General features: G+C 34.9%; 1 protein-coding gene across 1 annotated transcript; it reads right to left on the reverse strand.

The window, feature by feature from the left end:
- Positions 1–4,484: 4,484 nt before the first annotated feature.
- On the reverse strand, positions 4,485–9,213 carry LOC104896563 (hypothetical protein). Its single transcript, XM_057395763.1, has 4 exons — positions 9,204–9,213; positions 7,053–7,815; positions 6,736–6,968; positions 4,485–4,943 (listed from the first exon to the last, which is right to left on the reverse strand). The coding sequence occupies exons 2-4, from the start codon at positions 7,795–7,797 to the stop codon at positions 4,485–4,487; spliced, it is 1,437 nt and encodes a 478-aa protein (XP_057251746.1). The 5' UTR covers positions 7,798–7,815; positions 9,204–9,213.
- Positions 9,214–13,775: the final 4,562 nt, after the last annotated feature.

Here is a 13,775-nt window from a genome sequence, read left to right on the forward strand (position 1 = left end):
AGGCATAATTTTCTCAACTGCCATCAATGTACCGTTGTAATGCTTCAACTTAAGTCTAGTTCCTTTAAATTGTTAGTTCCTTTAACTCATAAGTTTAGTGCCAATTCGCCTGTTCCTTACCAAGGAACAAACTATCATTCTCAAATAAAAACTACCACAGTTCCTTACCATCTTTACTCGTTACTTTACAATGGAACTAGAAATAAAAAGCCTCGCTTTATTCTTCTTGCTCCAATGCTGCTCTAGTATCAAATAGGGAAACATCTTCACTTAGTCTTCAAAATCCAAACTTGATTTCTTCCTAGACTTAGTATTCTCTTTGTTTCTTTCAACGATACCTTGAAATTCACTCACTTAAATAATTCGTTAGTCCAGTACTTAGTTTGCATCTTTGTTCCTTTGTCATCATCAAAACTAGGGTTCAATAATTTCCCCCTTTTTGATGATGACAATAAAGGTACAAACTAAGGAAATAACAAATAACATAAGCGAATAATAAATCAAAAATAAATAGATTAAGTCTCTTAATTTTGATTTTTAATTTACCTGTACTACTATGTAAATGTATATTTTTTATTTTAGTTAGTTATCAGTTTGTTCCGAATGTTTTCCCCCCTTGTCATCGTCAAAAAGATCAAACTCTGTGTGATTTTAGGAATAGTGATCAAGACCTTGAGACCATGAACAAGGACCCTAAAAATGGTTAAGTTAGGATATGCAAAGGATATACTAGCTCAAACATCAATCACATAATACTAGCCATTCCAAGTAAGAAATTATGCACATAAATCACAAACGAAGACAGAAATAGCAAAAGTCATATATTTATAGCACTTGTTCCTTAAAGTACAAAAAGAGACAAGGAAAAGAAAAAAAAACAAAGCTAAGTAGTATTGTTCCTTGTAAAGAAACAAGAACTAAGTACTAGGAAGGGAAGGGGAATGGTGTTCCTCAACAACTTGTTCTTCAACTACATCCTCCAACTTCTTCATCACCTTTACATGGTGCTCACCAAGTTGCTGCTTCAAAATCTCAATGGCTTGGGCCATTGTCTCCATCTTCTTCTATTGATCAATCACTGCATCACTAAGAACTTTCATTAAACCCAACATCTTATCAGTTTTGGCATCTAAAGTCCAGTGAAGGTGATTATAAAACTTAATCATGTGTTGTGCAGGAAGACAGACTTCATTTACCCAGCCACAATCATCTGAAGGAACTTGTTCCTCTCCCTTAGAACCATAGGCAGTAGGTGGGTTTGGTGTAGGAACTGGGGTGGTTTCTTGTGAAGGACGAGCAGTTCCTGGAGTAGAAACATATGGAGAAGTGGTGGTATAAATGGGAGGAAGAAAAGGTGGTGGTGGTGGAAGATCAGTAGAGGTGGTGGAGAAGGGATTGGGACCAGTCAACTCATCCTTTAACTGTTCAAAACTAGAAGGAATAGAGAAGGATGAGGGAGAGATTGAAGAGAGTATTGTGTGGGGAACGGAGATTTTTGGTGAGGGTGGAAAAGTTTGTGCCTTAGAAGAGTGATGTTCCTGTTCCTCCACATCAGATTGGACTAATGGAGATTCCTTGTTGGAAAGAACAGGGGAAGTTTGAGCAATTTTCAATCTAGAGCTCTGCCTAACTCTTTTAGGAACAGGAGGGGTAGGCTTTTTAGCTATTGTTTTGCGCCTCTTGGGTTTCATTAAGATATCTAAGAATTTTCAATCAGCATCAGCATATCATTTTAACTCAAATGTGTCACTTCTTAGATAGTAGAATCCAAGATCATTTGTTCCTTTAAGATATCTAAGAATTCTCTTCATGGCGGTTAGATGAGATTCCTTGGGATTAGCTTGAAATCTAGCATACAAACCAACACTAAAAGCTATGTCTGGACGACTAGCAGTTAGATACAAAAGTGAACCAATCATTCCTCTATATTTTGTTTGATCAACACTTGTTCCTATGGAGTCTTCATCTAATATAGTTGAAGTTCCCATAGGAGTGTGATTTATCTTTGAGTTTTCGAGGCCATACTTCTTTAACAGTTCCTTTATGTATTTTTGTTGGTGAACAATTATTCCCTTTTCAGTTTGCTTAATTTGTAACCCAAAGAAAGAAATTTAACTCACCCATCATACTCATTTCAAATTCATTACTCATGAGATTTGAGAATTCTTTGCATAATATTTCATTTGTTGCTCTGAATATGATGTCATCAACATATATTTGAACAAGTAAAATGTCAGTTCCTTTCGATTTTAGAAACAAGGTTTTATCCACCTTTCCTCCTTTAAAGTTGTTTTCTAAAAGGAACTTAGATAATCTCTCATACCTTGATCTTGGCGCTTGCTTTAACTCATAAAGAGCCTTGTCAAGCTTGTGGACATGGTTTAGGAGATTATTGTTTTCAAATCCAGGAGGTTGTTCAATATATACATCTTCGTTTAGATAGCCATTTAGAGATGCACACTTAACATCCATTTGATATAATTTGAATCCCATATAAGCAGCAAAGGCAATTAGAATTCTAATGGCTTCTAATCTAGCTACAGGAGCAAAGGTTTCTTCATAGTTGATTCCTTCTTCTTGATTATAACATTTTACTACAAGTCTAGCTTTGTTCCTGATAATGGTTCCATACTCATCTAGTTTATTTCTGAACACCCATTTTAAGCCAATTACTTTTTGTTGTTTAGAAGAAGGAACTAAATGTCATACCTTGTTTCTTTCAAACTCATTTAATTCAGCTTGCATAGCGGTGATCCAATCAGAGTCAGCTAGGGCTTCTTCATGATTTTGTGATTCCACCATTGATAGGAACGCATGAAATGCACAAAAATTCCTTAACTGAGAACTAGTTTGCGTACCTTTGGATATGTCACTTATTATAAGTTCCACTGGATGTGACTTTTCTTGTCTTCAAGGTTTTGGTTGAAACTCTCTTATAGGAACAGGTTGTTCCTCGTAAGTTTCTTGAGTTGATGAGGAGCTCTGATCAGTCGTTCCTCTATTTGTTATGGTAGACTCAGTTCCTTCAAATTGAGGAACAGGAACAGCTCCTTCACCTTGAGGAACAGGAACATCATTGTAATGAATGTTTTCATTTTCTTCATTCCTTTCCTCTTTTATTTCTTCTTCTTCATTTGAATCTGCATTTTTCTCATTTGGTCGTACCAACCCAATCTCATAGTCATCAACCTGTATGCTTGGATTATTTGTCAGATTCATCAAAGATTATGTGAATACTTTCTTTAACACACATAGTTCTTTTATTGTAGACTCTATAAGCTTTACTATGTGATGAGTATCCTAAGAATATTGCTTCATCACTCCTTGCATCAAATTTTCTAAGATTATCTTTCCCATTATTATGAACAAAACATTTGCAGCCAAATGTTCTGTAAAAAGTGATATTGGGTTTCTTTACAAAGTAAAGCTCATAAGGAGTTTTGTTACTGATAGGTCTCATCATGGCATGATTAATTATGTGACAAGCAGTGGTAACAGTTTCAGCCCAAAAGTTCCTTGGAAGTTCACTTGCTATTAGCATGGTTCTCGACATGTTTTCCAAAGTTCTATTTTTCCTTTCCACAACCCCATTTTGTTGTGGTGTCCTTGGGGCAGAAAAATTATGATCCAGACCATGATCTCTGCTTAAGTCATCAAATTTTAATTTTCAAATTCTTTGCCATGATCGAATCTAATATGTATTATTTTATGACCACTCAAATGTTGAACTCTTTTAGTAAAGACAAAGAACTCATCATAAGTCTCATATTTACTAGAGAGAAAAATAACCCAAGTATACCTAGAGTAGTCATCCACAATAACTAATACATACCTCTTTCCACTTCTACTTTGAATTCTCATAGGTCCACACAAGTCCATATGAATTAATTCTAATGGTTTAGTGGTGCTTACTATAGTTTTAGATTTGAAAGAGGATCTAACTTGCTTTCCTGGGGCACATGCATCATAAACTTGATCAATATGAAATTCTATGTATGGTAATCCCAAGACGGGATCTTTTGATCTAAGTTTGTCAAGTAATGAGAAGCTAGCATGTCCTAGACGCTTATGCAAAAGGAGTGAATCATCTTCAATTACACTAAGGTAGCGTTTGGGAACCCAGATTTCATTTTAATTATTGTATTCTAATTCTGAAATTTGAAATCATGTATTTGAATTTCAATTCCAATTTCTCAAACTTGTTTGGAGAACATGGGAATTGAATTCCAATATTTCAAATCTATGTATGTGTTTGGAAAACATTGGAATTGAATTCCGGAATTCTAATTCCATGCTATTGTTTGGATAATCTTGTAATTGCATTCAACAAAAAATATTAAATCCTTAGCAAATAAAAGGCATTTGACATTCCAACAATCCAAAATTGTTATAACAAAATTTATCTCAACATCGAGAGCAACATTTAAGAGTAGTATTTGATAAAGTAACGAAAAAAACCTACAATGACATGAAAATGAGTCAAACTACTCAGCAAGGCACAAGAGTACCCAATCAAGTTTCTCATCCTCCGGTAGCTCTTTCAACATTAGAAATTCGTCGGGATTACCATTCATAAACCTTTTTACTGCCCTCATAATCTGATTCCTAGAAATGCCATATACTTCAGACACAACGGTATATATCTCTTGACAAGTGGGTTTCGGGGTGTCGTTCATTTTGCTTTGCACATATTCTCTGAAGGACTCGGCAAAACTGTTGACCGCATCAGCTACACTATCTTTTTTGCGCTTGCGAGAGCCTGAAACAGTTGGATCCTTGGATGAGCTCTTTCCTTCACTTATCATTTCCTCCTCCATGGCGTCCGCTGCCTCATCATGTTGTTCTGAACCATCCCCAACAGCTCTATCTGCACCGAATAGAGTGCATATATCTTCCCAATTCTCTATGCACTTGTTGCGATAAGAGGCTGCATTTTTGTTGTCCTGAAAATGATTGTACAAGAAAACATGATGAGGCATACTACAATCTGTTTAGCAAAGAGGAACTTAACAATATTCTTTGAAGTGTACAGTTTGGGATATGTTGGGAGATCTGGAAAAAAAGTAATTCACACCAATTATTAGAACAATTAGAGAAAACCGACAGCTGGGAACCTACATCATTGAAGATAGTACACCAGAATTCAGGCAAGATATTAAATTTCAGAAGAAAAATCAAGATAACATTGTCAAGAATAATGTTAGTTGTCATGGCAAATGGCAATAATTATTTAAGAAGCCATACATCCCAGTGTATAAGCCAAAGCCTCTGCCTCATATACCAAAGTTCCCTCCATTCCCTAAAAAGCCATGTCCTCCTATTAGTATTCCTAATTAAGTTTGTAAGAGATAGTGTACTGCTGGTTTAGTTTATGCTTCCAAAAAAAGATGCAGGCTGAAGTAGTACCATCCTTAAGTGGAGAATATATATTTCACTACTGTTTTATTGTTTTCTAGTATGTGTATACCATGGTCTGTCTGTTTTGACAATGAATTTCTCAAGTTCAAAGTAAAATGCTTGATTGAATGAAACTTTAGCTGTTAGTTCTTCTATGTTTCTTCATCTAAATTCATTCTTATCTCTAAGCAAACAATTCTTGAGAAATGATTCTAATAATCTATGTATTGTACTTCTGTAGCAAGACATCCCCACATAAGACACTTGGCATTTGAAGTGTGCTATAGCCTATATGTATAATAATTAACCAACTATGAACAAAGGAATGAAGCGTATGCCGTGTATGTTGCTCATGACTCTTTTTCTTCTCAAGTAGCTAGTTGAGGAATAGGGTAACAAAACAATATTTTGTATGCATATAATGGACCTAAGTCATTCGAAAAAAATCAGATTAGAACACCCAAGATAATGCAAAGTTTGTTGAAATAGATACCTTAATATATTCCTCCCATTGCCTTACATCTTCAATTGTGATGACAATCATTTTTCTTTCATCATCCCACTTAAACTTTGTATAAGTCTTAATGTCGGTGATGCAACCATAGTGCTTCTTCCAAAGTCTAGTTCGATTTCTCACATGCTCCACGTTGATTGGGATGCCCAACTCTTTCTTTAGTTCATCGACAACAGCTTAGGGCTTAAAATCTCCATCTCCTTTTTCCTTGTTGTGGAGTTGTTCCAACAAAACTCGGGTGAGAATATCATCCATCTGTTTATTCCAAGCCACATAGCCTCTTTTAAGAGCTTGCATAGGTTCCTTCCGTTTGTTGCTCATTACTGATGATTTGTGACAATCCACATACAGTTAACAGAGGTTATTATTGCAACAATAAAACAATGAAAAATAAGGCTGTAATTTAGCAAGTATTACAAAGAGTTAGTGTATTATGAAAAAAACACAAATAAGGAGCAAATATTATGGAAAGAGTTTTAAAAAGTGTTGCTCTTAAGCAAAAAAAGTTGACCCTTTAGTCTATAGGTCCAATAATATTCTTTTACAACATTAAAACTTTACTAGAATAACTAAGGTAGAGGATGTGAGGTAGCTCCCCTTCGAGCTTGATACTCCCGAAACAGTTTTTTTGCCAATTCATCTCTAAAATCGTTCCATTGAGGTGAGGCTTGTGTCGTTGATACGAAATCCTCCCTTCATCCTCTAAGGTATCTACAGCTTCAACATTGATAATCCTCATCCACCTCGTATAACAAATTCTCCTCATCCATATTCTCTTCTCTAACAAAGTTATGGAGAACAAAACATGCATTTATGATTCTTACTTGTGTTTGCTTCTCATAAAAACTACTTTTCCTCAATATAGCCCACCTCTTTTTCAATAACCCAAATGCTCTTTCAATAGTATTACGTGCAGATGAATGACGCAAGTTGAACAATTCTTTATAGTTTGTAGGAGTAGTTCCTCTCCACAAGTTCAAATGGTAACGAGTGCCTTTATATGGAGCCAAGAACCTATGTGCATTAGAATATCCCAAATCGACAAGAAGATACTTATCTATGACATTAAAAAGATTATAAGGAACTAAATTAACTATTATTATTATAAGGAGAAAGATGAAAAATCTTGAGGTTTTCTCACTTTTGAGAACTTTGAGACCATTAGGTCTTCGAAGGGCATCCCCTAGAATGCGAGGATCGGAAGCCGATCCTTCCCAACCTGGCGAAACATAATTGAACCGAAGACTAGGATCACATGTAGCTAGTACGTTAGTAGTAACATCTCCTTTCCTATCTCTATATCTAGGCCAATCCTCAACTCGAACTGTCATCTTAATAAGTGTCCCATCAAGTGCCCCAAGTGCCCGCTCGAACCACTTCCACTTATTGTCTCCATCATATGTCACACTAGAATCTACTTGCTTAATATATAACTTGCCTATCTTCATCACAGCTTTGAGCACGGTATGGAACTGACGGCTTACCGTTTCTCCCGAACGAGTGAACACAGCACCAATAGTTCTGTTCTTAAGATCATGTGCAAGAGTATGTAGAAAGAAAGCAACAATTTCTAAGACTGTTACATTCCTAGTAGTAACTAGACCTCCTTTAGCCACTAAAACATGACATAACTTATCAAAACAACTCCGATCCATACGCAACTGCTCCTTACAAATTCTATCATTCATGAGGGAATCCAACCAATACGCTCTTTTCATTGCACGTTCATGTTCATTCCAAGGCATGTCCTTATGCTTAAACCTATTATGCCATGCACCCACTGCTACCATAATAAAGCCACTAACTATTGCAATAAGTTCCATTTCATCATCATTGTCATCTCTAGTTCGCTTTCTAATAGTAGAAACTTGTTGATCATGAGACATATTGTATCTTGTTATATACTGAGACATAAAAATAGCCAAAGATTAATAAAGATAACAAACCCATCACTATCTCATAGCAACAAAAAACATGGAATTGAAAATACTGCACAGCCAACAGGAATTAAAATTCTAGAAATTATTTTAACAGAAAAAAGAAGTAATATTATTAAAATAGAAGATAAAACAATGAGGGTGAAAGAAGTTACAGCCAACATAATATTAGTATGTCAGCCATAGATCTTATGCATCCATTTGATGAGATAATAGTGTACAACATCTATTAATGATTCAATAAAGAAAGACTTATTGAGTGTAGAAGTGAATCCTTTCATCAGTGATAACCACTTTAGTATCACTGGAAAGATACTAGCCACCGAACCAATATAAGTTAGCTAGTTACATGACCATTGAAGTGTTGTGTTTTTACAGAACCCATGTGTAATTAACTAATAGTGCACATTATAGAGAATTGATAAACGTATGGTTGAAGTGTAACTTTGAAGAATGTTCATTAAATCCAACCAACACATACACAAATCACTATACATGCAAAAGAAAATCCCCAGACATAAACATGTTGAACTAGACTGTCAATTTTTAGGGACAGGATATAGCAGATGGAAGCATCAAAACCTCAATATAAGGTCAGGTAGGGCAACACCGCAATGTAAGACTGAATGCATTTATCCAATGTTCAGCAATAAGACAACACTTTCTAGCAATTATTTTGTATAGAAAGACTTGTTCTAGTATTCATAAGCAAATGCTAACAAACGTTTCAGGAACGTTGGTTAAGATAATAAGATCATTATCTGAATCTTCAACATATTTAATCACATCAGAACTGACTAGTAGACTAATTTCTATATTTTCCTTTTGACAAGATATACAGATCATGACATACCATTAACAATCCAGTGACCCACTCACCTACCTTCATTTGTCTGTTCTTCTGACCTTTTCAAACTTAGCATAATCCAATCAACACCATAATGCTGTTACAACAAGCTAAATTTTACTTCTTTTTATCTGGTCATGTGAGTGCAGTATATATGTTATGGAAGAGCCAAAATTATGCTTTCAGACTATCTTATGTGACCAATTTGAATGTTATAGAACTAATAAATCAAACCATTGAAAAACAAGATGTTATCAGCTATCTAACAGTACATAAATATGATTATAGCCAAAGAAATATCAAAATCGCAAACCTATTCCGCAAAATCCGAAACCAAACCCTAATTCTGCAAAATCCGACATAAATAAGTAAAACGCAATATGATTATAGCCAAAGAAATATCAAATTCACAAATTTAATCATGAAAAAAGCAAAAAAAATCATAAACTCGACCATATTAGAAAAAACCTAATTACAAAAGTAGGAAAAACACGAAAAAAAATTGTACCTTCAGATGTAAAATCTTTCCTCAATCTTTGATATCAACCACAAATTAGTTCTTTAAATTTTTGAGATCAACCGGAAATTCGTGCAAGAATCCGCAGGAACTGAAAATTCATCTTGGAGAAGTCGATCGTTGAGGGAGGAGAGAGAGAGAGAATCGTGGTTTTTTTAGGGGAAGGGTTAGATTTGGACTGGGCCTGAATTTGAAATCACATGGGGAGGGGTCTGATTTGAAAATAGCTTTTTCTAACATGGTTTGGAATTGAGGTGTAATTGGCCCAATTCCAACTCCAATTCTATTGAGTACCCAAACACCTGATTTGGGCCAAATTCAGAATTTCAAATGAAATCCTAGTTCCCAAACAGGCCCTAAGACACGTTAAGTTGATTTTAGGAACAAGATCAAGATCCACAATATATATATGTGTTCCCTTTCCTTGTTCCTTCCAAGATAACTTTCTTATTTTTAATGTTAATGATCAAGCTTTTTTTTTTTTTATTAACTTTGACAACATTTATCTTATCACAGAATTGGGAAATAATCAATAGATTATGTTTTAGTCCTTCAACTAACAAATACATTCTCAATGGAGTGTGATGGTGACTTACCAACCTTGCCCATGGCAACTATGTTACCTTTCTTATTATCACCAAATGTCACACTTCCACCTTCGTAGGTTGAGAGTGAGAGAAACTTAGTTTTGTCTCCAGTCATATGCTTGGAACAACCACTATCAAGATACCATGTGTTGTTCCCCCTCACTCCAACCTGCAAAAATCAACTAATTGTTAGTTGTGGGAACCCCTTGTTTCGTGGGTTCCTGTTCTTGACTAGGACTTGATTTGACAATATTTCTTGTTGCTTATCTTCACATTTTTGCCAATCATTTCAGTTTTTAGTTGACATTGATTAATGTAATGACCTACCTTTCCACAGTATACAAAATTTATCACTAGGTAGGTCAACATATTTCTTGGACTTATTCCTTTTCTTGTAGTTTTCAAAACCAAGACCTTCTTTTCTTTTAGTCTGTGGTTTCTCAATCCACTTAGGAACAGCCATCTGTTTGCCTCTGTTCCTTGCAACAACCAGTTCCTTCTTAAGATTAGATTGTTCCTTTAAACAATTTTTCTTTATTCAAATTTTCGATCTCAAATTTGTATCCTTTCAAAGGGGTTGATCTAATATCAAAGGAACTTAAAACAGGGACAAATTCCTTAAGTGTGAAATTTCTAAATTATTAGATAATTTTCATTTTTCAACTTTCATAATATTCTTTGATTTTTAAGTTTTTGTCAAACAAATCAAAGAATCTTGTTTCAACATCTATTCTCATTTTCTTAAGCCATTCTATGTGTTCTTTGCAGACCTTAAGGCTTGTTCAGTTTGTTCACGTTTTTCACGTTCATCTCTACATTCAAGAATTGCATCATAAAGAAGATCATATATTTCAGGCCTAGTTTTAATCTAAGTCTGACTCAAGTCCATGTTGACTTACCTCACATTTTCTTCATCTTCTTTTTCGTCAATGTTTGCCATGAGGCAAAGATTTGCGTTTCTTCAGTTTGTTGTTCTTTCTTCTTCCGTCTCTGAATCTCCCCAAGCAGCTATCATTGCTTTCGACGTTTGCCTTAGAGAAAGGTGCCTTTGATTCTTTGTTCCTTTCAGCAAAGCGTTCCTTGTTCCTTTCTTTGGTTTTTCATTTTCCCAAAGTGGACATTCCTTGATGAAGTGATCTGTACTCCACATTTATGACAAGCAGCTTTGTTAGAAAATTTTTAGTTTACCTTTGAAGTTCCCGTTTTCATGTTCCTTGTACATCTTTCGAAATTTTCGAACCATGGAGCTGCTTCTTCTTCTTCTGAGTCGATCATCTTCATCATCTGCTTTGAGAGCAATGATTTTGATTTGGAGTTTCACCATATCTATGTCAAGGTGAAGCTCATGAGTCATAAGTGACCCGCCAGCTGTTCTAATTGAACTTAGTGAATCTTTTGTTTCTTGTAAGAGTGACTTAGCCATCCATCTGTCCTTAGGAAGACTCCTAAGAACCTTTCGAACCTGTTCCTCGATGAAATAAACTTTCCAAGAGAAGCTAACTCATTAATAATGTTAGTAAAACGAGTAAACATCATCTGAATGCTTTCCTTAGTCTTCATGGAGAACAGTTCATATTGATTCATAGTAAATCAATTTTGATCTTTTGACTTCATTAGTTCCTTTGTGGGTTACTTCTAGTAAATCCCATATTTGCTTTGCGGATTTGCATCCCATGATCCTATTATGTTCATGGGGTCCAAGTCCACAATGCAACAATTTAATAGCCATGGCATTTACTTCCATTTTTTCAAAATCAGCTTTGCCATATTAGATAAGGGTTTAGAGTTACCTCATTTTTGTCATTTGTAGTTGTGACTCGAAATCACCAACTTCAATGACTCTCCATACCTGTAGTTTTCAGCCTTGATGAATATCTCCATCGGTTCTTCCAGTAGTGAGTAGACTTCCCATTGAACATGGGAGGCCTTTGGTAGAGTAACCTTCCTAAGTTTCTCGGTGGTATTCATTGTTCCTTGGATCTTTTTCTCAATAGGGTTTCCTATCTTTGTGAGTTCTAGCTCTATACCAATTGTTATTTCCTAGAACACTACAAGAGGGGGGTGAATTGTATGTGTAGAAATAAACGTAACTTTTTGTGGAAATTAAACTTAAACAATAAACAAGCTAAAGGAACACAAGGGATTTTTACGAGAAAAAACTTCTTGGGCCCAACAAGAAGAAACAACCTCGACCACTAGGGATTTTAAACTCAATTCTTTCACTAATTAGGCCAAACAACTTTGTTACAACCTAATTCTACTTCGAGCCACACCTTGAGTTCCTAAACTCAAGTTCCTGAGCCATGTTCCCTTAACAGCAGTTCCTCTCAACTTCACTCGAAGTTTTCTCACTCTTCTGCTTTACTCAAAGCTTCTCTCTTACAAATTCACTCAAAGTCCCTTACCCCAAAAACCAAAATACAATTGATCGAAATAATTAAGCTTAGTGGAATTAGAGTAAGAAAGCAAAGAACAAATGGCTATTATGAGAGAATGAAGGCACTGACTCTTTAATTAGTTAAACTCACTAAATCTCTTAGTCAGACACACTTTGGAACTTAATTGGACATTAATATTTATAGTGGTAGTAATTTGGAACGTGGGAATTAAAACTTGTGCTTGTGAAAAACCATTATCCCATGATGTTCCTTACCCCAAGGAACACATTCCTCACACACCCCATGATCTCGTGATCACTGTTAGACGTGGGAGTGTTTTTAGTTAATGCTCCTCAATTATAGCAACCACTTTAAGCATTAATCGAAAATCTGGTTAATTAAAAAAATATTAATTATTAAATCTGAAATTAAAAATCATTTTAATAAAAATATTATCTTTAAATTACTTCCGTAATAACCGAATAATATTTTTATTATCTTTTGAAAAATAAAATCTTTTCCTTAAAAAGATTTTCCATAAAATCATATTTTTCCTTGAATAAAACGGTTCCCTATATTTTAGTCATATTTTTCTCAACTATCATCAATGTACCATTGTAATGCTTCAACCTAAGTCTAGTTCGTTTAAATTGTTAGTTCCTTTAACTCATAAGTTTAGTGCCAATTTGTCTATTCCTTACCAAGGAACAAACTATCATTCTCAAATAAAACTGACATAGTTCCTTACCATCTTTAGTCGTTCCTTTACAATGGAACTAGAAATAAAAAGCCTCGCTTTATTCTTCTTACTCCAATGCTGCTCCAGTATCAAATAGGGAAACATCTTCACTTAGTGTTCAAAATCCAAACTTGATTTCTTCCTAGACTTAGTATTCTCTTTGTTCCTTTCAATGATAACTTGAAATTCACTCACTTAAATAACTCGTTAGTCCAGTACTTAGTTTGCATCTTTGTTCCTTTGTCATCATCAAAACTAGGGTTGAATACCATTTGTCATAATATTAGTAAGAGATACTTAATTTTTTCCCCACTTTTTTTAACATGCTAAGCATGAGGTCCAATCTTAATTTTTATCCTCTTTATTATCATTCAAGGAATAAACTTTGTCTACTTAGTGGGTAATATACCTACCAAATATAAACACTAATAATTATTAGAGTTCAACTCAATATAGTTTATTATCTATCAAGTGTGTTTTGAATATATAGTAGATATTATAGGTAGATAAATCAATCTCCATCCTTCAACAACTCAGCGACTAAATATGTATAAAAAATACACTCATATTTCCCCTTATTTTTCATTTCCTTATATCACTAACCTTAATTGGCTTGTGGATGAATTGAACCAAAATGAGGTTGATAAATTCTAGAGAGAGAGAACGAGAAAGAAAAAGAAAAAAGCCATCCCCAATGACTTTCCCTCTACTTTACCCAGAATAACCATTTCGTCAAGCCTCTCCACCCTTTGCTCTTCTCTCCTCTCAAATCTCGCTTTCTACAAATCCTTGAAATGACCTTCCTCCCCAAGCATTAAATCTAATTATAGCACTTTTGGCTCTCCTAAGATCAGAATTT

This window comes from Beta vulgaris, chromosome 6 (genome assembly GCF_026745355.1).
Source record: "Beta vulgaris subsp. vulgaris cultivar EL10 chromosome 6, EL10.2, whole genome shotgun sequence".
Classification (NCBI taxonomy): Eukaryota; Viridiplantae; Streptophyta; class Magnoliopsida; order Caryophyllales; family Amaranthaceae; genus Beta; species Beta vulgaris.

Coding starts and splice junctions, on each gene's coding strand:
- LOC104896563 (XM_057395763.1), bottom strand. CDS start 7,797: ATGTCTCATGATCAACAAGTTTCTACTATTAGAAAGCGAACTAGAGAT. Junction 6,969..7,052: donor TGGTCTCAAAGTTCTCAAAA/GTGAGAAAACCT, acceptor TTAATGTCATAG/ATAAGTATCTTCTTGTCGAT. Junction 4,944..6,735: donor TTTATGAGAAGCAAACACAA/GTAAGAATCATA, acceptor AATCATTTTCAG/GACAACAAAAATGCAGCCTC.